The 26871-nt window shown below is 44.6% G+C and overlaps 2 protein-coding genes across 7 annotated transcripts in view; one reads left to right on the plus strand and one right to left on the minus strand.

The window, feature by feature from the left end:
* The first annotated feature begins 2001 nt into the window (after positions 1-2001).
* On the plus strand, positions 2002-17699 carry CDADC1 (cytidine and dCMP deaminase domain containing 1). Of its 2 annotated transcripts, XR_007507954.1 has the most exons (10): positions 2002-2113; positions 5257-5351; positions 6917-7094; positions 7931-8509; positions 10585-10634; positions 11723-11892; positions 12295-12484; positions 13145-13205; positions 14489-15947; positions 16950-17699. XR_007507954.1 is itself a non-coding variant. In XM_049815952.1 (9 exons), exons 1-9 carry the CDS (start codon positions 2035-2037, stop codon positions 14560-14562), a joined length of 1476 nt encoding a protein of 491 aa, XP_049671909.1. In that variant the 5' UTR covers positions 2002-2034; the 3' UTR covers positions 14563-17699. The 2 variants fall into 2 exon arrangements, 1 of the variants encoding a protein (XP_049671909.1); XM_049815952.1 differs by having other exon boundaries at positions 14489-17699.
* Positions 17700-24409: 6710 nt separating this feature from the next.
* Positions 24410-26871, minus strand: part of CAB39L (calcium binding protein 39 like) — a 62676-nt gene continuing 60214 nt past the window's right edge. For all 5 annotated transcript variants that reach the window (XM_049815957.1, XM_049815954.1, XM_049815955.1 and 2 more), the window contains one exon: positions 24410-26291. In XM_049815957.1, coding sequence (XP_049671914.1) covers positions 26112-26291 — 180 coding nt within the window. In that variant the 3' untranslated portion in view covers positions 24410-26111. The remainder of the gene's footprint in view (positions 26292-26871) is intronic.

The following is a 26871-nucleotide window of genomic DNA, read 5'->3' on the forward strand; positions in this document are numbered from 1 at the left end:
CACTTCTGAGACAGAGTGATACTGCCTCTGCATTGAGGCCCAGCTACTTCAGGAGCACCATCAAATTTTAACACTCCTGGAAACATCACAAGGACAACTTCAGCTGCATTTTCAGACCTGCCTCTGAAGAGTCATTATTTTTAACAGAGCTCCCAGGGAGGAAAAAAACCACTTTCTGCCCTTGAATTGCATATGCATCACTTCAGGATAATAGTCTCGTGTCAGAGAAAGAGAAAGGGAAACCCAAGCAGCAAACTAATTGGGGGATGGTAACATCACCTCAGCTGTGCAGCAGATTTGCCTGCCAGCACCTTGTCTGTTCTTCATCTCTCCACAGCACTGTCAAGAGATGCTACCCACAAAAACCAAGGCAAAAAGTTTGAGTGTCCTTCTGTGGGCACTGGGTTCCTCCTGAAAGCCTGCTCTTTGAGAATTACTTCCTGGAAAAGGATTTGGACATTTATTTTTTAATGACTGCAACATGCAAGTGATTCTCATCCTCTTTTTCTTTACTCCAGATTTTGTCCACAGCCCTTTTGGGGCCATAAGACTTCACATACTTTTAACTGATACCTCAACCACTTTCAGGGATGCATCACATTTCTTCCACAAACAATTAATTGTTTCTTTATAAATGTAGACAGTTTTGGGATGAAGTAACTCCCTTCTATTAAGTTTCAAAATCTTGCAGCTATTGAATAACGCAGCCCTTTTGTAATCAGTAAGAATTATCCAGTTAATTGCAAGTCATTCTCTTCATAGAAGAAAAGATATTTAACATGAAGTCTGCATATATTCTAACTTAACTTCCATTAACCCGTTAGCCCATGAACAGAGCTCATCTTTCAGGGGCCCAATGCCTCAATATCCAAGAGGCAAATATACCCTTAATTACTGACAAAGATTGTTTCAAGAAAAACCCAAAACAACAAAATGCACAGAAACAAAAAAACAAAAACCAGCAAAAAAAAAACCCCAACCCTTTTCTGCTCTCTTCCAACCTTTCTCTCACCGTGGCCTTGGATAGTCAAAGCAGCAATCCCACAGCCAGTCTTCCTGAGTCTGAACATCAATTCATAGACGATGAAGAGTTTTGGTCTAGTCACAGCAGCCACAACACAGGTTAAAAGATTTTAAAAGATCCATTTTCAGAGCTCGCTCTACACTGACAAGGCCTTGCTCATTTTCCTACACAGGTGTAATCACTATGTAATAAATCTACACTGGAAAGACACAGTTTCTACCAACAAAACACCACCTGGGGAAGCTCTGCTCTTGTTCCCCAGAGGAAGCAAGCGGCACAGCTAACGGTTGGGTTTTGCCAGCATAACATCTCTCTGGAAGAACAGTAGCGCTGCAGCAACGACAGAAAGGAACACGATTTTCCACACTTAACCAAGGTAGTTAAACCAGGAGAACACGTAGCAGGGCGCAAAGGAGATGATCCCAACGCACAAAAAAAACCCTTACACCACAAGCCACCCGTTAGGCAAACTGGCTGCCGAAGCAACGTCTGTGCCGGGGACCTGACGCTGGCCCAGCCCCGGGGTGCCGGCCAGGGTGCCCCTCGGATCTCTTTCTTAGCCCATGGGCTTACATTTTCCCCGGGAGGCCACCGAGGGCCAGGCCGGGGATGAGGGCCCGGCCCGGGGCCGCGGTTGCACGAAGCCTTCGCTCCCCCTGAGGCTGCACCCCGGCGGGAAGGACCCAGCGCCGCAGCCACCGCCGAGACCCCCCTCCCCGCGGGCTGAAGCGAGGCGGCGGGCTGTATTCCGACATTAAAAACCTCCCGACGGAGGACGGCGCCCACCTCTCACCGGGCTCCCCTCAGCCGGCCCGCCACGACAAGACCCACCCTCTCCTCCCATTCGCGCTCCCTATTGGCCGAAACGCCCGCCCGTCAGCGGCGGTTACCATGCAGACGACTCCGCCGCGGCGACGCCCTGAGGGAGGAGCGGGGCCGCCATGGGGGCGGGGAGGGGGAGGCGGCGGGCACCGACACCGACACCGACACCGACACCGGGACCGACACCGATGCACGGCGCAGAAGAAGCGGTGGCGGCCGGGGGGCCGCGGGTGAGGGCGGCGAGCACGCAGACCGACAGCATGGCCGGTGAGGCGGAGTGAGGGGGGGGACGGGGACACGACACGGGGACCGGGGCCTGCCCCCCCCCCCCCCGGTTGTGAGGGAGCCGCGACCCCGCCGCGGTGAGGGAGCGGGAGGTGACGGCTGGCGGGGAGCCGCCTTTCGAGGGTCTCTCCTCGCCCACCGGCTGCTTTCGAGGTGTGGAACGAAATGGCCGGTAGCCATCGGGTTTGTCCTCTCCTCAGGGGGGCTCTTCCCTTCCCGGGGCTGCTCGGAGAGTTCCCGCCTTCCCTCTCCTCAGCTGCTGCCTCACAGAGTGCTCCTGCCCGGTACAGGCAGGGCAATAAGGTGCCCCCACAACGCTTGCCTGCGCTCTTATACATAAGGCCTTTTGATAACATATGCTTGTATTTTGCACCCCCCCCCCCCCCCCCCAAGTGATTTCTTTTTCCAGTTCTATACCATGTATAAACCGGTGCATAACAACGCTTGCCTTCTGAGAGGTGTCTTTACTAACCCCTGTAGCAGGGCCCATGCACGAATTTAGTAGGGAGCAACTTTCCCGCAAGGCTCGGGATGCCCAGATGAAGCAGATTTTGATAGATTTCATCTCTCCCATCGCTGCAGTAGTGGTGTGTACATACAGACCACCCGTGGGCCCTATATAGAGCTCTCAGATTTGAGGACCACGACAGGGCTGCCAGGTCTCCTTGATGGGTAAATGGGTTTTGTTTCATCCTAGTTTTATGCAAATCCTGCTTCCAAGCGAGCAAAGAAAAGGAACTCTGAAAACGGTTTCTAGTTTCCTTTTCCCAGACGGGAGCGTAAGCGCACTGATTTCCTCCCCCTCGATGGTGTCAAAGCACAGCGTTAGTTTTGTACTTGTAAGATGACTTCTTCCGAGCCTTGCAGACTTTGAACTAGGGAGTCCTGCGTCGCAACTGTGGCATAATCCCGTATCTGAGCCATGTCTGGATGGGCAGTGCCCTGCTCCTGTTTTGCTTGCAGGTGCAGGAGCAGCAGGGTTTTCAACAGTGGCCTTCACAGTATGTTTTCCCTTCAGCATGCCTTGCCCCACTGGAGTGAGATCCCTAACCTGGAGGAATAAAATCGTACCTTTGTATAAAGTAGGGAAGGTGTGAGGACTCGATGCACCTGAAAAGAGCACTCCTTTCATATGCAGCATTGCTCTCAGCTGCAAAGAGCCCGATTCCTTTTCTTCCCCCGTCTTCTGTAGTTGCTTTAAATTCTGTAAGATGGCTCCTACCTTTTTTCCAGGCCACTTTAATCAGTATTCTCTTCACTCTGTTGAACTTAAGGGAACATTTAACTATGTAAGTGAATAAAGATGTGGATACATAGATATAACTGTGACCATAGGTCTTTCCTTTTTCATCGTAATATTCTCCTGCTTCTCATTATAAATTCATGTCAATTCACAACAGCGTTGTGAACTGGTACAATCTTCAGTTTGTTTCCCATGTGTTTGACAGGTCACATTCAGATTAGGTCCAAGAAAACAAACGGTGATTCAAACTTGTTTCTGGTGTATTCTGTTTTAAATCTACTCTGTATGCCAAACTGTAATCCATTTTAGAAAACATGACCGTATATGTGTGAGTTGGTGTACATTACACTGTTCATTTTTGCTTGCTGTTTGGGAACTGTACATGTGTGTGCTACAACAGGAGTGAACAAGGGCTGTAATGAGAATGAACTCAAATGCCCATTTAAGAAAACAAATTCTACTTGTTTAGCTGCGGCTTGTAGGCTTACTTTTACAATTTGTTTTTAGCACAAGTGATAATAAATCTTCATGTGTGCTGCTTGCCAGCTACATTTCTAGCCCACATATGTGATTGTGCTAACCAGGTGCCCCTTGCAGTGCTTGTGCACAGCAGGATAGCATAGCTGGGCAGCCTAAGGAGTAGTGGACAGCATCAGATGGTGCTGCTGAGAGGTCTGTAGTTGCTTTCCAAAATCACACTTCTGTGTGAAAAAAAGCTGCTAAAATACTGTCTGAAAAAGGTTTTCCAGTCACGGATTGCATATGTTTATCTGCTGTCCTAATTGTTTGGGTTCACAGACATGTCATTAAACTGACCCTCTCCCCCACTGAAGCAATCTTAGTATCTGATTATATCTCTTCCAAACTGCCGGAACTACTTAGAGAAATGTTCTTCTCTATTCTAGTCTTGCCTCTGCCTTTTCCTCCTTTGCAAAAACTTTAACGTTTGTAGGAAGGGATAGAAACAGAAATAATACCATTGTCAGACAGCACACGTGAGACCTGCAGAGGAATATGTGTTCATTACAGCTCTCTGTAAACACCCCTGAAATAAGGACTGGACTTTTTTCGAAGACTTAATTAACTTCTTGCTAAGTGCGAGGCAAGACAGCTTTACATCTGGAATGATGCAAGCATTAGTGAGCAATACAGTGCTTCCTCCTTTTTTCATCTGTGGGACACTCAGTAATGCTGAGCACTGGCCCTTGCAGGACAATGTCCAGATCTTGAGTAGAAGCACAACACAGCACAATGTGGTAGTCCAAGAAGGGATTCTTTGCTACCTCTTTGGTTATTTAGTCGAAAGTGACAGCCTGAGCAATAAGTTTAAATTTTTGTAAAAATCTAACCAAAATTTAAGCAGACTGTAAAAAGCCAGAAGTAGGTTTCTCGAGAACTGGTGTAACTGAAAGGTTTCACAATGGCTCATCCACTCTTGCTGCGGGTGTCAGTGTAAGATCATGATGCGTGCCTAGATATTTTTGTTGTCTTCTGTGGTGAGCCTGAAGCTGAATCACAAGCTGTCTCAAATTTCTGTAAGCATCTGTGAATCACTTGAGCACATTAAGTTATGTGGGATCTGATCTGTGATTTCTGCTCTTCACCTCTGAGTAGAGTTAACTCACTGAATTTCAGTGAAAGTTTCACCGTTTTCTCTTGTTGCAGAAATCTGATCTCTGCATCCAGATGTGAGCATTCTGAGTTGACAACTACTGCCCTGAAGAGGACAGTGTGGATTTAGCTGCTGTAATAGCAGAAGTGGTTGATGCCAGCTTCTATAGCAGCTGTGGTGTAGAAGACTTGGAAAATATTGTTCAAAATTGTGGGGTTTCTTTATAAATATTCTTTAATAAATATTTCTCTTTTTTTCTTCTAATGACAGGTCAAATGCCAAGACTTTCTAAGGTCAATCTTTTTACTTTGTTCAGTCTCTGGATGGAGCTCTTTCCCTCGGCTGAGCAACAGAAAAAATCACAGGTAAAATGTCTACGTTTACCGTTAATTGGTCTTTCTGAACAGATGCTAATACCTCCTGCAGTGAATTTAACCTAACTGCTCTTTACATGACAGATAGTCCAGAGAGGAAGAAAAAAAACCAAGGCTGATAAATGTTTTTCAAATATTTCTTAGAAGTAGGAAAAAATCCACTGGTGGGAGAAAAAATAGCAAAATGATTAAATAGCATGCTATTTCTGAAAAACTTTGAAAGGCAAAGTATAACCCCGTCAGGTGAAGCAAACAGTAAAAAATGCTGGTGGGTATTTTGAAGAGTGTAACAAAGGAGGCATGGTGGATACCATGCACTTCTTAGTATATACTAATTATAACTTTAAAATCACTGTGGTTGATGGTATAGAGATATTCTTTAAAATCTGGATGTTCATGATTGCAGAAGAATTCTTTTACACAGTGGATGTGCACAGAACTACTTGAAATGTTTGCTGATGAAGAACTTGTAGATAACTACCTTAGTGACAATGAAAAGAAACCATCCTTGAGAACGGGTCTTCCAAGTAGCTGCCAGTTACACCTCAAAGCAGAGGGGCATTTTCAGAGTGTCCTAGAACAGGGTGTATCCTTTTGTGATGAGAGATATTATTGTGCTCTTTAAAATAATTACTACTTTGTGCAGAGCATGCCCATGTGCTAAGATCCATAGCACATGTATCAGCCAGGACAAGAAAAGATAGCAAAATAATTTGAGTGATAATTCGGCCTAATTTTCCAAGTTTGGTATGTCCCAGACTAGATCTGAAAGGGGGATAGATGAGCAACACCGTACAGACTTCAAAAGCAGTTTCAAATTTAGTAATTCAGTTAGGAATGGCACGTGGATTATATGTAGGGCTTTAGTACAGCCTCATTTCTGTAACCACAAAGAAATTGAATATTTGACAGATCTAAGGCATCAGTGTTCTGTTAGCAGCTGGATTGCATAATGAGATCCATTTCACTAACTTCATCAAACTATCCTGTATCCAGTTTCCTCACAATACATGGGAATCCAGATATAAAAACTCGTCTGTGGTATGCAGACTTTTTCCATGGAAGATTCTTTAGAACCAGGATTCATTTCTATAAATGAAGAGACAGAAATAAAGCTAGAGAAGCTATTGGCTCCCAGGATGGTCAAGCTTAAGACAGAAATTAAATTCATGAGCATTTCCAGATGCTGATGATTCAGAGGGGTTTTCAGCTATAATTGACAGAATTTTCTATGCTGCCTCTAGGTTTTGTTATGGGCAAAGCAATGACCAGAAAAATCAGGAATTTGCAACAAGTCCCTCTTTGAAGTTTGACAGGGGCACAGCACTCTGATATTAACAGGCATATGTAGAAACCACCACCAAAAAAAAAAAATAATACTGCTTAGGGGAAGTGTAACAGAGATTGCTCAATGATTCATACCACAATTTGTACTGAAGAGCTATATGCTCTGATGCTGGCTGATTACTGTTACCCAAGGAAGAGCTGTAACATCTCTATGGATTTGATGTTGAAAAAAAGTAAAGTAGTAATAACAGTAATGCATTTTTCTGTAGGTAAAGAAGAGTGGTCTAGTCGTGGTGAAAAACATGAAGATTATCGGTCTTCATTGTTCCAGTACAGACTTGCATGCTGGCCAGATTGCACTCATTAAACACGGATCAAGGCTTAAAAACTGTGATCTTTATTTTTCCAGAAAACCATGTTCAACTTGTTTAAAAATGATTGTAAACGGTAAGCAATGACTGTAGTAGAGTAGAAGTAAATGTTATGCTTGGTGGTGGTGGTATCAGAAAGCCTGTTTTCTCTTTGGATTGTCCCAGTTGTGAATGCCAATCACTAACTTGTGCAGCCTGCACTGATATTTTCCACAAGGCTGAAAATAGTATTGAATGTGCATTTCCTGGAGCTGATGATCAAGAAACTAGGGTTTGCTGCTGAGACCCTATTTCTCTGTGCAACTATTAGTATTGGTGGTGCTTGTCTCTTGGTTGGGATGCACTGCTGAGATTCTGACATACCTGTTGCACTTTGCCAGAGCAACCCTAAGCCTGATGATGAGGCCTAGATTGCTACGTTTCTCCTTGCCTGCCCATTGCTTGTCAGTGGCACCAGAGGAAGAGTGGTTTTATGCAGAAATCACAGGGAGTACTTTAGGGTTTTCTTTTCTCAAATGAGATGAAGACAAGTCAGGTTATTCACTTCCTGAAATGGGATCTGCTGGTACAGCCGTTCTGCAAGTATTGGTTTTTAATGGCAGCAGCAACTTCTACTAGTGCTAACTTTTTTGTGTGGTCTTAACGTATCTGTTGTAGCTAAGGTGCAAAATGAGACTGCCACAAAGATCTCAGAACTTAGGAAATACCAATTTTTGTCTGTAGTCTGATTATCAAGTCTGATAAGCTCTTGATACTCTTATATGCTAGCATTTTTGTTGTCCAGATGCCACTGAAACAGCACTCATGGCTTTAAAGGAGTAAAAACAGGGTTAGGCAATAGTGTGTTGAAAATGAGGTTTATGTTCCACTGTGCTTGCGTGGTTCGTTTTGCTGAATTATCTTCTTTTCCAGCTGGGGTGAACAGGATTTCTTACTGGCCTGCAGATCCTGAAATCAGCTTGCAGAATGAGGTGTCCAGTCCCATGACTACTGATGATGCAAAGCTAGATGCCAAAGCAGTAGAAAGACTGAAGTCAAATAGTCGTGCTCGTGTGTGTGTATTGCTTCAGCCCTTGGTGTGCTATATGATGCAATTTGTTGAAGAAACTTCCACGAAATTTGATTTTATTCAAAAAATAGCAAAATCTCAGCCTGACTCAAATACTGACTTTTATACTACATGTAGACAAGAGAGGATAAAAGAGTACGAAAGTTTATTCCTAATTTCAAATGAGGAAACACACAAGCAAATATTGATGACGATAGGACTGGAGAACCTCTGTGAAAATCCGTACTTCAGCAACCTTAGGCAAAATATGAAAGATCTTGTCTTGGTCTTGGCAACAGTGGCTGCCAGTGTCCCTGTCTTCGGATGCTTTGGATTTTACAACAGCGAATCATGGCAAACAAATGAAACAGACCATCAGGGTTTGTCCCAGGAAATTGCAAGGCACTGTATGATACAAGCCAGACTACTTGCATACCGGACAGGTGAGTTGTTACAGTAGTGGAGGAAGAATGGGTCTCATGAGCAGAGTGAGTTCCTGATTTCAGTCTTTCTTCTTCCAAAATACTTCCTTTAGCAAGCTGCTGAATTCCATTTCTGCATCTGTGAAGCAGGAGCAGCAGTAGTAGTAAAAACTCCACGGGGGTACATAATATTGTGTGTGAAAGCAATGAGCTTCCCAAGAGAAAATCAGGGCAGATATTTCACGTACAGTTCTAGCATAGCCTGCCCTGAGAACATGTCCAATACCTTTCTGAAAACAGAACACAATGGCATTTAAATTCTTAAAGCTGCTCTGAGACTTTTTTATGGAGGTTTCACAAGATGTTTCTGTTACCAAGGGAGTGCCAATATTTTAAGAATATTATGTACACTTCTTCAGAAAAGAGCAGTGAAATAATGTCCTTCCAGTAGGGCATTAAGTACAGTTATACTAAGTTTCCTAGTTCCAATCTTATTACTGAAAGTGATTGTATATCTGATAGGGGTTTTCTTTGCAAAGATGCTGGAGTTTTGTTGTACAGACTTTCAGGGTGGAAGGGTAGTTACTGACTATCTTTTGATACAGATGACTTGTGTTAGCTACTTTATTCTCTCTGGGTAGCAATGCAGTAAACTGGTAAGTTCTTCTAGAGAACAGAATATAAAGACTTAAAACTTGGTGGTACCCCTTAGTGATGTTTTTTTCATCTAGATAGGCTAGTTGCTTTTTTAAAACCCTTGTCAACAAATAAATACTACATATTTAAAGCTTAAAACAAAACTAATCCCCCAACACACACACATAAAACCATCCTATCAAGTCAGGTGCTGAATGTGCCTTTTGACTTATTCAGCCTTTGTTATTTGTGAAGGTGAATCTTCATATTTTAGAACCTCCTTGTGCCCCCTCCCCCGCCCCCCCTTTTTTTAGGGTACCCTCTGCAAATTTGGTCACCAAAAGTTGCAGAGGAGATTCCGTTTTTAGAAGTAATTCAGAAGTTTCATGGAACCAGTTGTGAGGTTTTTGTACAACTACTGTTGTATAGAGCAAGATAGAATGACCAAGCTTGAGTACTCATTTTTGGGGCAACAAAATTCAGTTTTGTCTGTGCTGTTCAGCCTGGACTTAGTTCTGGTTTTTGAGCAAACTCTTATTCCAATTTAGTCCTGTAATGAACTGAAAAAATATAACAGCACACACACACATATTTAGATGCTTTACATTATTATATAGGTGGATATAAGGGAAGCAAGATCAGAGGATGTTTTCTATGCTGGCTTAATATACATCAGTGACTAATAAATATGCAGAATAAAAAGTCAGCCCTCATAAAACATATCTTTGGCAGGAAAGACCCTCTTTGAGTGATTCTATATGGTAGTGATACTAAGGATGATGGAAATGGTTAACTGAAACAGCACTGTCTACAGTATTAATCACTGGAAGCCTGAAACATTTTTTTCTCCTTGATATGCTCTTTTTTAACTGGTCAGGACCCTCATCAATAGCTACTGGGGAAGATTTCCAAGTTCCGTAAAAATCTTCCAAGACACATAATGAAAGTTCTGTTCCAGTTTTCCTGTGGTGGTGATAGGAAACACCCGCCCAAAATCCAACTGTTAACCTTTTGACTCTGAATGAGGTATAAAAAAGAATTAATTTTGATAGGAATTCAGACCACAGAGCCATAAGCTTAAGGAACAGCAGAAATGAAGTAATTAAGTAGCAAACAGCGAGAAGTTTTTTATCAGTTTGCCATCTCACATCAGCGAACTTGTCCATATATATTCTCGAGACACATTTTCTTATCTGATATAAGTATTGGCTGCTTCTTAGCATTTGTGAACAAATGTACATAGCAAAGTCTTAGAATGGCTGGCATTGCAGTTAAAGTACACCCAGCTTTTGCAGTAGACTCATAGGACTTTTAAGCTCTTGATCTTTCTGCATTTCTTTTCTCCTGTCCAAGAGGCAACAACGAATGTTATTCCTTACTCTAGGATGTCATATGTTAATGTATAGGTAACTCAGAAGTGCTTTATTTGTTATTTACTGCTAAAACGTTATGTATTTCAGAGGATCATAAAACAGGAGTTGGAGCTATTATTTGGGCAGAGGAAAAATCAGTAAGTATTGAAAAAGTTACTTTTTCTTGCACTCACAATTCATACACTTGTGTCTGCTTTGAGCTTGTTATTTTTTAAGTTTATACATGTGCATTTTCATTCACACTCACAGCACTATAGAAAGCTTGCACCTCTCATTCTTTAGTAACTAAGTTAATGACTGTTTCATTATTATGCTGTCAAGATGAAGGGGAAGTATAAATGAGTTTAGTAACTACCACAGTGTCTCTGCCTAGCTTTTCAGTGTGCTTGCTTCCCCAGTCATTGTCAGTTATTCCAGGTGTCCTGGTGACAACGTTGTGCCACAGCTGCAGATCAGGCAGCATGTGCCTCCTCTGCACAGTCCCTCTTTGCAGCTCTCTTTTGGAGAGGTCTCAGTGCAATCATAGCCTGACAATCTTTCGAGGATTTTTGTTACAGTTGAAATGCTGTACTGGCTTTAGCACATTCCTTTTTGGATCAAAGTGATATTTTTATACAAATATTGTTACTGTGCTTTTTCCCATCCAAACATAAAGTTTCTATTTCTTTATGTCTCTATATGCATGTTACCAGTCCCAGAAAGCCTCATTCTTCATGCAGCTGCAACATACTCTTCATTTGGTTTTAGCACTTCAGTCACCAACTACTTGTTGCTGTTTTGTTTCTTGTTCTGGTTTCAATCGCCAGTTGCTACTTTGTCAGCCCACTGGTCTCTGGGTCTGTTGAGAGACAGGTGAAACACCGTCTCCGGCACATCAGGGACTAACTCCGTCTGTCTTTAATTTTGTACATTGCAGGATGCCTTAAGGACTAAACCCTTCAGACTTTTTGTTCCTGCCATCAGTATTACTTGCTAAAGGGAAAGCTTCTAAAGCCTGGTGCAGTGTGTTGTCTGCAGTGTTTCAGTTTGCCCGTGCAGCTCCTGTGGAGCTTAATGGAAAAGCTCTATACTGACATGGAGCAGTTAGCAAGAACTGTTATCTTTTAACGGCTGTAACTTGGCATGAACTGATAATGTGAAAGTATACATTGTACGACACTTTGACTTAGTACTTTAGTACTTGGTTTAAATGTCTCCAAATTTGATGCTTTGCTTACTGTTACAGAGAAGCTGTGATGGAACAGGACCAATGTATTTTGTAGGCTGTGGTTACAATGCCTTTCCTGTTGGATCTGAATATGCTGATTTTCCACACATGGATGATAAACAAAAGGATCGGGAAATCAGAAAGTTCAGATACATTATACATGCAGAGCAGAACGCATTGACATTCAGGTAATGGGTTTATTTTTACCACAGAAAAGAATGAGACAGTTCAGAAACAGTTGCATGACAAATACATGATGTTGACTGACCTTGGTTTTTAATGGCAGCTATCCTTCAGATACAAGCCACTACTTCTGCTTCCTGCTAGGACCATGCTATAACCTGAAATACGGAAGCGTGGCAGTTGTTGAGGTTTCCAACAATGATATGTGTGGAGAGGTGGGATGGGTGTTTTGTTCACAGATAGTAAAACCAAACCAGATGTTGTTGTGTACTTGTGCACTTGAGTAGGAATAAGTTGCTTCTGTGAGTAGGTAATAAAACACTTCTTTGCTTGCTCTTGTGAGGTATAAAGTTCATCACTATTCAAAACTATTAAGATAGAAACTTCTGTTTTCTGACTGCTTGTAGGTGTCGAGAAATAAAGCCAGATGAGAGAAGCATGATATTTGTGACAAAATGTCCATGTGACGAATGTGTCCCTTTAATCAAAGGGGCTGGTATCAAGCAGATTTATGCAGGAGATGTTGATGCTGGAAAAAAGAAAGCAGACATATCCTATATGAAGTTTGGGGAACTTGAGGGTGTAAGCAAATTTACAGTAAGTATCTAAATATACTATATTCTAAAAACTCTGGGCAGCACTGGGGGGAGGGCGGAGTGAGCAGTCATCTGCAGCCAGCATAGAGGAGTGTTTTCTTGCGCTGCTTGGTCAAGTGAGTAGAATTGAGAAGTTGCTTTGTCGCGACACTGGGGAGAAGTTGTGCCATATGCCAGATGGTGGGGCCAAGTGTGTCTGTTTTCTCTAATTTCCTTGTGGATTTCCCTCTAAGTCCTTGATGTTGTTTGAGGTGATCTCTTCACACTCCGAAGTCCTCTCCAAGCCTCCTTGTCACAGCACGGCAGCTGATGGGGGAGATCACTGTGTGGTTTTGTAAGCCCTTCCAGCAGCTCCTGAAAGAGCTGTGGTGGGTTTTGAAGGTGGCCAAGTGCACCTGCGCTCAGGGTGCTCACCGTGACAAACTGTAGCACTGTTGGTTTGAGCAGGCTCGTTTCCCCTTCTCAAGGGAGTAAATGGCCACGCATCCCTTAATAGCTTTTTATCCTCAAAGGCAGTGTGTGTTAGAGGGGGAGCCCTTCATTTCTTGCCTCACCCCTCGTCATGCCTTAGAGTGAAGGACTGTAGGGTACTTTTTCTTTCTCCCTTTGCTCTTTCTTCTGTCTTCTGGAATAAGTAAACTTTTTCTTCTTCTTTTACCAGTGGCAACTAAATCCATTGCACACTAATGCTCTTGATTTCCATGAGCCCACAGCCAGGGAAAGTAAGTCTTTTTTCATTAATTCATTTTATGACTGAATTCAATAAGTGAGATCATGTTTTAAACAAACCTGAATCCCTCTAGGATTGATTAGTCTTAATTAATCTTGATTTTGATTAGTTAAATTTTGCTATGAATACTTCTCTGAGCTCTTTGAATAGATGAACTAATGGTAAGTCAAAAAACATAAGCTTGTTTCAACAAATGCTTGTCAGTGGCGTACGTTACAAAATCTAGTAATGCTACTATCAAGGTCAACAATATATTGTTTTGTACAGAGATCATTTCAGACTACGTTATCGTGTTTTAAATTCTGTTCTACAAAGACTTTTATGTTTTGCTCTATAGAGAATGCCATTCTTTTTCAAGAGAAAATGGACTCCTCCAAGTCATTTAAATACGTTCTGCAGAACATTTCAGTGCTTCTTTTATGAAGTAGAATCTATGCCAATGCTCTTCAGTCAATATTTGTTTGTGTGTGCATTTATATACATATATAATATGAAGGCCACAAAATCTTTGGTGACCTGCACCTCTGTAGCAAGGGAGGTGTCATCTTCTGAATGAAGTTTAGATAAGTCTTATGTTGAAGCCTTTTTCTGCTACAAAATGGACCCACCATTGGCATCTACGGTCAGCTACCAGTCCTTTAAATGTTTCTCATCCAGAGGGCGAAATAACATGGAAAAAGAAGCTAAATAATTTTTGCACCTCAAGCTATGGTGCATAACAATAGGCAGTTGGCAGTTATTCAAAGCACTGAGCACCTTGATAGGAGCATAAAAAAAGACTGAAGGTGGTTTTTGTAGCACATGAATAGCCATGTACTACGAGCTAATTCCTAACATGTAGTGAGCTAGATTGGTGAAGTCTGTTAGTTATTTCCTTCTGAGTCGGGGGAAAGTGGGGAGGGAAGGGCTCAGAGTAGTGTTTATGGCATTAATAATCACTGCAAAATGTTAGGTCTTGTTTGTCCATTTCTCTGCTAATGGTTTTTAGACCCAGCTGGAGGACGATTCATCCTGGGGTACTTTGACAACCTTTAACAGGGCTCATTTTTCTAACAATGTTTTCTTTGAGATGGTATGCTTGCATTTTCAACACTGAACTGTTTTAAGTTGCTATTTTTCCTTAGTGTGTTTCTTTTACTATGGTATGGAGAAGATGACAAGCTCCCCCGCCTCAACCCCCCACCCAGTGTTATTCCAGTGTGCCTGTATGTGTTGAGTATTTAGACTATGCTTACTACTGTATTAATATTTCACACACTTTTTTTTTTTCTTTAGATGGGGTCCAGAAAACAAAATCGCTAGATGACCAGCAGCACCAAAACAAGAAACTGTGTCTTGGTCACTGTTGAATAATTAAGCACTTCTGCAGTCTTGCTCTGTACTTTTTATAATGCAGCCTGTTTGCACTTTCAAATAAGGAAGAGTTTTATTTATTGTTTGGAAAGTGATTTTTAGAATAAGTTTATTTATGATGTCTCAAATGTTTTACAGTATTACCTGAAGGTCTTTTTAATTTAGAAGTTCTTGCAGAAAAAATGCTGCTTGTATTTTCTGTGAAAGTAACAGGGTGGCTAATCATTGTTAACACATTAAAAAAATGCTGAAAGTTTATTGTTGGTAGATCAGAGTAATAATAAAATGGTATCTTTTTTTGCTTGGTGTATGGATTGAAGGAATGGATTTCTAAGTTCTGGGCTAGCAGAATGCGGAAATAGGCCTAGTTTTTCAAGTGCAATCATCAAGGGAATCTTCTAGGAAATGGTAGATAAATAATCACTAGCAATTATTCCTGTTGCTGAAAGTGGCTATTGCTTTGTATAAAGGAGACAAAGCCATTGGGGTCGCAATCGTTGCTAGGTAAGTGATCCAGAGATCAAGCTTGTCTCTCATACATAACCTCTTCCAACTACCCCAGCAGCACAGCTGTTTTGTTCTGTGATACTTGCATTGCTGCTCTGTGTGCTTCCTCAAGTGCAGCCCATCTGAATTAATGTAGACAAAGATTAGCTTTGCTTTTTCTCAGCTTCTGGATGCAGCCTAAAAGAATTTGGCTGTGTGCATCTCACTGGCCCCTACATACTGTGTGAAGATTGCTAGTGTTTAGGTTTTGTTAATCTTCACTAACAGGCTTCTAGGACTACAGAAGCTAATAAAGTCCCAGATGTCCCGTTGTTTCTTAGATAGGACGATCTGTTGAATTTCAGGTGCCGATCTCTTGGATGACTGCACGTGGAGTGAGGGTGACATTAAAACAGCCGGTGAAACTGCAGTCTAATGTTGTTGCTAGTTTTGAGGGGGTGCTGGGTAGGTAACGGGTAACCAGAACAGAGAGTTGTACCCAGCATCTTTTCTCCTTACTCCCATCTGTTTGCTGCTTTGAATACAACCTCTAGCTGTTTGTTTTAGCAGACCTTCCAAGACTTTCTGTTCACTCCTCTTCTGAGTTCTCAAGTGCAAACACTAAACGTTTTTCTGCTGCTGCTGGTAGGATATATAAATGGCCTTTTCCCAGGTCTTTCATGCATCTTATCTTTGCTGCCCTCCTTAAAGTTCTGGAAGGGGAATCATGTCTTAAGGTGCTGCTGTATGTTCTGTTTGTTTCTTTTAGGCTTTGGAAAAGGTTGGAACAAGATAGCAAAGCTGGGATTGGATAGTGTGCAAAGCATCCTTAACATGGCATTAATTATATGGAGTCTGTTCTCGCCCAGTTTGGCTACTGGTCCTGTAACTTAAGGTACAGTTCTTGGTGCTTGGAGCTGCAGCAAGGAGCTGTGATTCCCCATGGCTCACAGTATAACTTCATTCTTGAGTACCTGGACTTTAGAACTGGGCAATGCTTACATCCTATAACCACCACGAGAATTCACTCTCACTGGAGCGGGAGAACCTGCCGTTTCTCTGAGCCTAGTTAGACTGACGGCTACTCCAGGGCTGCTGGTTGAGTGCAGTGCCTGCAGTGTTAGCAGCAGAAATCTCATCAGGCAACTGCCTAACCTCCTGCACCATCACTGTCTTGGTAAGCAGGGTGCGTACAGCTTCATTTCCCAGGACCAGGTACTGAATGAAGGAGAAAAATCAGACACTGTCAACTAAGGGAAGGATGGTGAAATCCATTTTTGCATCACACTACAAAAGTGCTTTTTCACAGTAGCTCATGAGAAAATTGCTGAACTGCCACGTTACCAGGTCTTGTAATCTAGTATGGAAGAACCTGGCTCCTGAACTTAGCACCAGCAGATCCAGCTGCAAGAGCTCTGTGCCTCACCTGTCAGATTCAGACTCCAGGGCTTGGGGATTAAGTTACTGGTCTGGATGCTGTACAAACCTCAGAAAGACAGGTTTTTTCCTCTCATCAAGGATTATGTAATTTCATTGTTTGTAACTTCCATATGAAGTTAAATACAAATGTTGATGCTTCATAAACAAGATTATAATCTGGTTTTAAATCATATTTTACTTTGGCATATCCCACACACACGCTTCTCATAGGCATCTTGTGTTAGAATTATTACTCTTGGCTTTTTCTACAGATCAGAACACTGTCCAGATTAGAGTTAAAAAGTCCGCCCCATGCCACCCACTGAAACCTTCTTGTTTCCATAATCCATTGGGAATGCTCTCTTACTTGAGGTAGAAGTGGGGAAAAAATCAGGGGAAGGTTTAAGGCCCCTAAGTTTTATACGGATCAGTCAGCTGGTATCAAAATGGGTAAAGAAAGAAGTCTGTGTCTTTATAGGAACAGCTGAAATAATTGAAAAGTCCCTGAAACATCATAGATGGCCTGGGTACCTGGAGAACTAAATCAAGATACAAGTCAAACAACACAGACGTTAAATAACTACACTGCAGTGAATGCTACTGGTAACCTGTACTTCATGAAGAGTTAAGATTTTACCTTTACTTTTTATCATTTTTTAAAAACAGGCTTTTTGTACAAAACTTTCCGTGAAACTTGAAATTGCTTGTAAGGGTGAAGGCTTGGAAGTCTGGCTTTATGTCTGTCTCTCCATATTTCTACAGATTCCTTCAGAAGCTCACAAATTTCTGTAGGCTCTAATTACCAGTATAACCCTACTTCTTTAATTCTTACTGGGAATACAATGTAGGGTCTTTACCCTGGCCGACAGGAACAATGTGAATGGGGTTTTCTCTCTCAACCCATGGACTCTGTAGGTGCTGCTGTGCATGTCATCTGCTTTCCAGGGAGAGCCACGGAAGATTGGACATCTCCTGCAGTGCTTATTTTGCAAATGAACACTAGAATGTTTGTTTCTTACATAGAAACTACAATGTATTTAAAATTAAGAAATGTAAATTATATATTTTATATATTGTATGAAATAATTGCCATATGCGTTTTGGGTCTCCCATTCATTTCAGAGCAGTCATTTTAATTGCAGGTATGAACTATCAGTAATAATTTGGCCTCTTGACTGAGAATTACAGAAATTCTCTGTTAATTGTCTGCCTTACAGGAAAACATGTTTTCTGCTAATAAATTAATCTGACAGTGCGTACTGAAGTGTATTTTTAAGTGCTTTGGGTTATTAGAAACATCAAGAGAGTGCTTTGAAATGCTCACACCCTTTACAGGCCCAGCGCTGTCCTTGCTTCTGCAGTCCCAGCTCTTTGCTGAGCTTCATAACCTCCCTCCGCTCTACCTGAAGAATTTGTCTCAACATGAGACCGTGCCTCCCACCAGCCCAGGGGAAGGGCTGGCATCCCCTCCCTCGGCCCCGTGAGCATCGATGACCATTAATTTCCTCTTCCTCAGGAGAATAAGAACCAGCTCGGTGAGCGCTGAGCAAGATGCCGCCTCCACAGACCATTTCTTGGCTGGAAACGATGGGAGTGGGTGAAGCTTTCACCATCCAGCAGCAAAACTGGTCCCTGCTGCGCCTCCCACCCATACAGGCACACTCGTGCGTGGTGGGCGTCCGGAGTCACGGTCGCCGCAGAGGGGGACAGCTCTACTGCTCAGCAGCGTGGCTGAGGGGCAGCGAGTCTGTAGCATGAAGCAGGGGATGCCGAAGGCCTGGACCCATCAGGGGTTTTACACTCACCGAGCTCTCGCTGAAGGCCTGTTAGTGAGCGGAGCGCATCAGGGCTATTCCTACAGGTCGTTTTCCTCTTTAACCTCATCTGAAAGGAATCCATTCAAGGCAGTCCAAGGCTGGCTCGTGTCACAGAGCCACACGCAGTAAGCGGGGACAGATGGGAGATGTGTTTCAGAAGTGCTCTCAAACTGAAATGTCATTGTAGGCACAGAGTGAGCAGTCAGTGGGACGTAGTCAGCCGGGCTGGCAATGGGACAGGCTTCCCAGTGCCGTGTTTAACGCGGGACTACTCTGCGAAGCTTTGCTGTCCTCTAAATAGTTTTTTGTTGTTGTTCCAGCCATTCTGCCTGAAAACTTCAAGTATCTGTTTGGCTTTATTACATCTAGTAAGCGACACTGCTTGGAGACTAGAAAAGCAAAGGAAGCAGCTGGCACGTGCCCATTTCTAGTAGATCTGGATTACTGTACCGTGAATGAAGATGGTCACAGTGCCACATATGCAGAGCCAAACTCCATTCTACCCAGAAAGGTAATTGCAGGGAACTGCTGTCGAACACTTCCTGATCTTCCTTGGGATCCTTCTGTTTTCCCAGACCTGCACAGCTATCTCCTAATATGCCAGTTTTGTATGCTGCATGCATTTACACGGGCAACATCTAGTCTTAAGCATTTATCAGGTAGAACGTGCTGCTCAGTGGTTTGCAGTTCTGGTCCCTCTTTGAAGAGCAAAGGGGCTGCTGGCACAAGACACCTTCCACTGGAACCCACCTCCTTCTGATAATGTGGTGGATACCGGGGCCGAGAGAGGGGTCGGTACCTTTGTGCCATGCCAAAATGGTCTCTTGAAACTCAAAAGTACTGCCGTGCAGCGCTGGTCAGACTCTGAGCCTAATCCCGCAGTCCCTGGGCTGCAAAGTCTTCGGTGCAGAGAGAGAAAAAAGCAAATAGCTGCTCTGCAGATTCTGGGGCTGGTTTAAGAAGCCCCAGGCAGAGCAGGCTCCCCAGTTTGGTCTAAACTGGGGTTATTTTGCCTTAGCTGCGGCCAAAAAAAAACCAAAACAAAACCAAAAAACCCAACCAAAAAAAAAACCAAACAAAAAAACCCAAAAAAACAAAAAACCCCCAACCAAACCCAGCCGGACGAAGAAGGGGTGGGGTGCAGGACTGCAGCGTGGCCGTGGGGGGGGGCTGTCCGCAGGGAAACGGCCGCCGGCCCCCCGGGCAGTGGAGGGGAGAGAAGCCTGTCTGTCTGCCACAGCGGGGCTGGCTCTCACCGTGATTATCGCAACAAGCATCCAGAGGCTCCCGCTGCTGCAGGCAGCAAAAGGCCAAGGTGTGCTGATGCTCGCTGGAAACGCCAGCACGCTTGAAACTGCTCAAAAGAGGCAAAAATGAGGGTGGCGTGACTGTCACGTAGGTAAAGGGCATTGCCTGACTCTGCGACGGCACAGGCTTTGCCCTGTTTGGGCGAGGAACAGACATGCTGAGCACGGCTTTTTCCCCTTGGGTATTTTGCAGTGTGACATTTATTTTCTGCGCTCCAAATATCATCTGTTTGTACCTGCAATTTGCTTTTCTGAGGAGCCAGGCTCTGCCTCAGCACCGGCTGTCTTCCTGAAGGTACAGGAGCACCGTGCATCCCCACTGCTAGTGAAGGGATGGGGTCTGGTCCGGCTTTAATGCAGATAATTAGTATTTCTGCAGCGTGTTTGTCACTAGCACTAGAGAGGTATGTTAACAACAACGAAGCCTTTGCAGTCTGCCTGCTTTTTTTTCTCCTCCTCCTTCGCCTTCATTGCTCAACTAGCTTTACTTCAGCTCTGGTGAGGTCACCTCACTGCTTTGCCAGTAAATTTTTCCCCAGGGCAGCTAAATTTCTAGCTTGGAGGAAAAATGAGGGGTTGAAGCAGCCTGGGGAAACCATGAAGCATTTGAGCAATAACTTTAGCAAGAGCCAGGCCTTAGGGACATGTCACACAAATGCCAGCATGGACACATTCACCCCCCACCAATATCCTTTCAGAAATACCTGAAAGATATATGTAAGGTAGTACGAATGCCAGTACGTTCACCTGCAGTTAGCCTTTCGTTCCCATGGTGGAGCAAGACAGATTTACCTAGAGAAAACAAAAATTAATAGTAGAAGCAGAGGAGCTTAGCAGTACGGCTGGAAGTGGTATTTATTAGCAGGACAGCCGGGTCTTTTGTCGGAAGGAACACATGTCTCTCCTCCTTCTGCCATGCCTGCCATCCCCTGGGACGTCCTGCTTTCTTGCCTGCCAGCAGGCCTGTCCCCAGCATCACTTTCCTTTGAGCCTTTGTCAGGAAGCATGAGCCATTGCTACCAGCCCCCAGCAAGACTCTGCTCCGTCCCATGAGCTAATTGTGGCTCTGCCCTTGACGTTTCTCAGGGCACAAGGCGAGTCTGCCTGCAAATATCCTTTCCCCGCCCACACACACCCAGCTTTAAAATGGGGAGGAGGTGCTTTTCTCCACAACCCCCCTCCCAAGAGAGTTCCTGAGACTTGCTCCCTGCAGGCTCCTGCTTGTCCCACGCACACAGAGCCCGGTGGGCATCTGACTGTCCGCCTGAGCAAACGACGGGTTGGTTTGCTCCCTGCTAGCCATTGGGGCAGGGCTGTGCCTGGGTGTGCCGCCTGCTGAAAACCTAACCCTGACGGCATGTTTGCACAAAGCTCCGAACAGATGCAATGGGCTCTGCTTTGACAAGGGTATTTTTAAATCCTCTCCAAACCTTCGTCAAGCCAGCTGTTCTACAAGCGAGTTGAAGGGCATTGCCAAAGCTGTGCATTAGTAGAGGTAACGGACCCAGCAATTTGGAACTAAAGGGCCTCTATTCATAAGAGCTGAGCAAAGCACTTCACAGCCCCGAAAACCGAAAACGTGGTCCCGTCTTCACTGTGCCCTCAGAATCAACAACTCCATTCATTAGCAGACTGGCAGCTATCCCCAGGAGAGCTGCACTGGGGAGTTGGGTGATTTTCATTTCTTCAACTGCGAGGAGCTGGGCTACCACGCTGTGATGGGGCTGGTGCCTGTCGTGCAGCCAAAAGACTTTGTTCCTACCTGTCACCTTGGTGGTCGGGTGCTTGTTGTGTCTAACTACTTGTAAAACCTCAGCCAAGGCACAGGCTTTCCCCATGCTGCCGCTCGCTGCCACGCAGCCCGAGGTGGAAAAGATTTTATTTTTTTTTTTACTGTGGCTTTGCAAAGGCACTCACAACTGATGCCATAGGAAAGGGGTGGTTGGTTTGATTTGGTTTTTTCCTCCTTTCACATTCCTGGAAAGAGGGGGCCAGCTGGACCGTGAGTCAGGAGGGCTGGGCTCACCGCCTGCCTCTCCCTGGGGCTCTTGGGGGAACCGGGCCAAGTCACAGCCCTGGGAGACACGCGGCTTACAGCTGAACCACACGGCCAAAACTACTAACCTGCTCCTGGGTTTTCCCTTAGCCTTGTCCCACATTGCCTGCCCAGCACCAACCGTGCTCAGAGCCGCCTTGGGCTGCTGCTGCTGCCTTGCAGCCTCACGCACCACAGGCTGCAGGACCGGAGCCCAGGCTCCCCTTCAGCATGGCCTGGGTGGCAGGGACTTCAGCTCCTTTTTTTCCCCAGGCCACAGCAGCTCTCAGCAGCAGGACTGCCTCTCTTGCTATGGGGTGGACCTCTGGGACGCCTCACACCCGGTCTTGTGCTGCTCCACAGGTATGGAATACATGTGGAGTGAGCCCAAGCAAGTAATTCCATAGCTCGCTGGGCTTGTCACTCGGTGGGAAAGGAGCTCTGGATTTGCTCTGAACAGGTAGAAAGACTGGCTGAGCTCTCCGTTAAGGTGCTGGCTGGAAGGGGGAACACAACAATTCCCGAGACCTGCATTTATACCCAAAACTGATGTAACCCAGCAGCAAAGGCTCCAGCAGCAAAGACCCTTAGGAGCCTGCATTCATCATCGGGCATGGGTGAGTGCTGGGAGTCTCCTGCTCAGACCCCGGGAGCACTGCAGCCCGGCAGAATTTCTGCCACCTATCTGCTCCGACAGGAAAGCAACTGGCCATTTCAGGCCCATCAGCACAAGAGCTATGAAATGGGCTTTCATTGCTTGACAGTAAATGCAACAAATCCTTACGGTCTACATAATCCCTCGGTTGCTTGATGCTGTTCAGCTGCAGGCATACAGGTCCAGTGGGCGATACTCAAGGCAAACACAGCATAAGCTCCACACAGATAAAGTGGCAGGTGCCAAAATGCAAGTCCAAAACCGGCAGAAGGCCACAGAAACATATATTTTTATGCCAGAGTGCTTAGTCAAGAAGGGGGAGAGCTAGGTACAATTCCCTTTCACATCACAGAGATCAAAACCCACATCCCCTCTGGTTCACAACCGCCTTCACCACCACACGTAAGACATTCTGCAGGAAGGTGCTTCCAGCCAAAACGTTGGAGTGCTTCTACTTCAGACAGAAAAATGAAGCATTTGTTGGCCCAGAGAAAAAGCTTCTCTACTGCGCAAACATCACTGCACCCTTTGGAAAGTGGCCTGGGTTCTCTTAGCCCTGCTCCAATTTCACAGACAAGAGCAAAGCACGCACTGGAGAACAAATGGGATCCAGATCTCCTCTCCCTCACACGAGGTCCAAGTCATTCTCTCCTCCTCATCTGATCTTGTCCCTGGAGCATGCAGATTAAGAGGCTCAAGCGGTCTTAATGCCCATGTTTCTTGAAGGCCAGAGTCCTGTATCCCCCCCAGTTCACACCTGCTGGCACAGATGCCATGACAGGCAGCGGAGGCTGTTGCCGCTTCTCATTAGATTTTTCTGATTTCAGCACAAGCTGCCCAAATCCCAGGACAGAAGCTGATGGTTCAAAGATTCCTGGCGCTCTGTTGTATCAAATAAGGTTTTATGTGCAGGATCGTACGTCGCATGTTGGCAGAGATTCCTTTGTATGATCCAAACCCCCCTGAATGCTGGGTGGGGACTGGAATGGAGAGCTGCAGCCCAAGCGTCCTCCAGGTTCTTTCTCTCTCCAGACTACAATCTTCTTCCCTGTCCTCACTCTGATGAAGCGTTCTGCGATCACATAGCTCCCCAGATATTAATTTCAGAGAAATTGTGAGTTCCTGGTGGGAGCAGTCGCTTAGGCAGAAGAACCATGGTGACTGAATGCACCAAAGGAAATTGGGAGTTCTGTCATTATTTCAAAGCTGCTTTAGAAAATACCTAATTTCCATTTAATTAGGGATGTGTCCTTGCCTGCTGTGAAGTATTATTATGGTGCTTAGTTTCACCTTCACCGTTTGCTTTTTCTTCTTTCAAAGGGCTAAGCAAGTTGAGCTTGGGGAAGACTCAATTACTTTGAGGTGTGTTGGCAACATCTACTTCAGGACCAGCTTCTTGTATGATAAGCTGCAAGTGGCCTGGCACATGTCTTTTTACTGTACGACCACTCCTTTCCCCCTGCCAGCCCTTGCAGACACACACGACCCCCTTTCCACAAGCCCTCCTTATCACTGACTCATCTGGTCCAATAACTGCTTGCACTGGAAAAGGCTGCCTTTGCAGGGATGGAGCCCATCGCTCTGTTCCCTGTCCAGCAGGCATTCCCCAGCAATATACCATTAGACACTTTTTTCCAAGGGCAGGCTGGAAGCCTGATGTTCTCATGTGAACCCAGAGGCTGAGGCAATGGACACGTGTCTCCGTGTTAATACAGACTGGCCCCACCCTGGGAGCCCAGAGCACAGCCAAGCGCCCTTTGGTTTCGGGCTCCAAATCTCAGAGGATCAGACTTAAATGACTAGCTCTGAGGACTGCGATTCCATAGACAGTCCTTTATCGACCCACAAGCTACCACTGATAATGAGCACTACCTGGGGGTGAAGATCGGGGTCAGAAGAAGCTGGACCGCAGCCTCTGTTGCCAGGTCCCGTGCCAGCCAGGGCTGCAGATGTGATGCTTGCAGAGTGCGTTAGCTCTGAAGGCAGTGCTCATCTCCCTCTCTCCATCTGCTGAAACTGGTTGGCAAAGGAGAGAAAGAATTTAGCACTGTGCGGAGTCTGGCTACCCAGAAAGGCAAGAGGTGGAAAAAAAAAAACCCCAACAAAAAAAACAGAGCTAGAAATAAAGGGTGATCAGTAATCATGCCTTTAATAGCTTGTAAATATATATATATTTTTAATTCCAGGTAACTAAGATGTACATTTGTTGTGTATATCTGACATCTGAAAAATCCATGAGTCCACAATCTGTTCCTTTCATCCCTTTTCTAAAGCACATAAATTAAATTATCAGTCATCCCAATATACAACAGTTTAATGAAGGAAAAGGTCTTGTTCTGTTTTTACAAGTCAGTGTCACCTTTTTATCTGAGGCATTAGATAGTTTTAGCTAGATAATTGTCTTACAACACAAATAGGAAAACTCAGAACTTAGGCTGTCCAGAAAAATTCAAGAAATTTCCACTCCCTGCTCTCAAACTCCACTTCCGAATAAAGCATCAGAGTAACATTTTCATTTCCCACTAGAAAACAAAACACCCCCAAAAACTCTTCAAACACACCTGGGATACACTGTTTGGACAGAGCTTATTAAACTTAAAACATTAACAAGTGCAATGATTTCCCCTTCTACAACTTCAACACAGAACCTGAATTCACGTCAGGATGAACAAGGATAGAAAACGCCAGACTACCAGTAGCCTTTTGTGCCTGGGGCTGCTAAATGGCCTCCTACACTTGATTTAGGTATCCAATAAATGCTCTCAGCTTTAAGAGCGCCTGCAGACTTGGGGACCCCAGGCCACTCAATGGTTCAGGCTGAGGCCATTTTCAGCATCCCCTTGCTGAACACGGCTCAACCCCGCCTCACTGCCAGGATTCGAATCCAGGTGGGAAAACGCTGAGGACCCTCCTCACGCACTGGTGCTCAGTGCTTGGCACGATTCAGCCATGTAGCTGTGGTCGCTGCCCTGAATTATTCCCACTGAAACTGGGGACAGGCTTCTTGCTTATTTTAGTAGGTGCAGGATGACTTCATTAGCAATACAGCATGGGCCTTGACTGAGAAGGGGTTGCTCTTGCCTTTTTCCCATTGGGGAGTACATGGGCACCACGTACCTGTGGCTGCTCCTCATCAGTCTGCTTGGGAGCTGGTGGGAACAGCCTGTGCTCTAGCACAGGGTTGACTGCACACAGGAAAATGGGAGGCAGGTGGAAACAGTTCATCTGGCTGATGTTTTCACCCATTGCCTAGCACTGAATAGAAAACCTCTGATCTAGGAGAAAAGAAAACTTAAAGATGAAAGAACACAAAAATAAATCAAACCCGAGACCTTTACTGCTTTTTTGTCTCCCACTGTTTTGACTAAAGAACCTGATCTAGAAATGCAGCTAACTCCAGAGACAAATGTACTCTTTCACAGTCTTGTGTGTGTGCAGCACTAGAACAAAGTCACAACTACAGGTGCAAAGGAACAACATTACAGTCCTCAGAAGACCTACTCTGTGCACTCACCAACAGCTTGAGTTTGCTGATAAAGTTAAGCAAAGAGGTTCATTCTTCTTGAGCACAACCAGCTTCTATCACAGAGAGATTCTAAACTGACATAAATAATTATAGTCTTGATTAAAAAGAATATATTATTCTAGATTTTTGTGGGGTTTAGTTTTCATGTAAAATCCCTATACTCTTGACATCTAGGAACAAAGACAAAAAAAACAACCCAGGCACTTGCTGTGCCTTCTCAAGCACTGTTGTGGTGTTTAAGGGACACAGAGGAACTTAACAGATGAGACTAATGTCTACAGTGGAAAACGGGAGGATTCTTCATGCCGTTGGCTTTTTCAAGTCTCGGATTTGCTTAATCAAGTAGTTCTTCTCATCAGTGAATTGTTCATCATCCGTCCTCTCTTTCTGGAAATTGCTCAGAAACTCAATTAGCTTGGGCTGGTTTTTCAACAGGATCTCCACAATAGGCTGTGTTTTGTTTGGACTGGCCACAAAAACCTAACATGCAAACAAACACAGGCACAGAGAGACACAGAGAGAGAGAAAGAGAGAGGGAGATGAATATTAGTCACAATATTGCCCTAAGTTATTTTCTAACAAGTCAGCTGAAGCCTGGCAGGCAGATACTCTGCTGCTACCCACCTTGTCCCAAGGCACAGAGAGAGAAGTTACAAACTTGTTGGTTCAACAGCAAATGGAAGCAAAGCTATGCCTGTGCTTCCCTTTAACTTTGCTCTTTGTGGATAAAGCGTTTGATTGTAAGCCCAGCTGTTGAGAGCAGGCTATCAATTCTCAGCTTCTTCCACATGCAAGACTTAAATACACAGAAATTAATTATCAGGAGAACAGAAAAGCTTTGTGTCAGTATTGATATAATTTCCATACTAAACCAGGCCTAAAATTAGACTTGCCAGCTCTGTTTTGGCTTGGAAAAAATGTCAAGAGGCTCCGCCTCCCTCTGCCTAATCCATTCATGGGAGCATGGAAATTTCCAGCAGCGGGAGCAGGAGTGCCATGGTGTGCCTGACACATTTGCTGCCCTCGCCGAGCAGAGCAGGAAGGCAACACAGGGAGGTGA

This window comes from Accipiter gentilis, chromosome 13 (assembly GCF_929443795.1).
Source record: "Accipiter gentilis chromosome 13, bAccGen1.1, whole genome shotgun sequence".
NCBI classification, from domain to species: domain Eukaryota; kingdom Metazoa; phylum Chordata; class Aves; order Accipitriformes; family Accipitridae; genus Astur; species Astur gentilis.

Coding starts and splice junctions, on each gene's coding strand:
- CDADC1 (XM_049815952.1), top strand. CDS start 2,035: ATGCACGGCGCAGAAGAAGCGGTGGCGGCCGGGGGGCCGCGGGTGAGG. Junction 2,114..5,256: donor GCAGACCGACAGCATGGCCG/GTGAGGCGGAGT, acceptor TTCTAATGACAG/GTCAAATGCCAAGACTTTCT. Junction 5,352..6,916: donor AGCAACAGAAAAAATCACAG/GTAAAATGTCTA, acceptor ATTTTTCTGTAG/GTAAAGAAGAGTGGTCTAGT.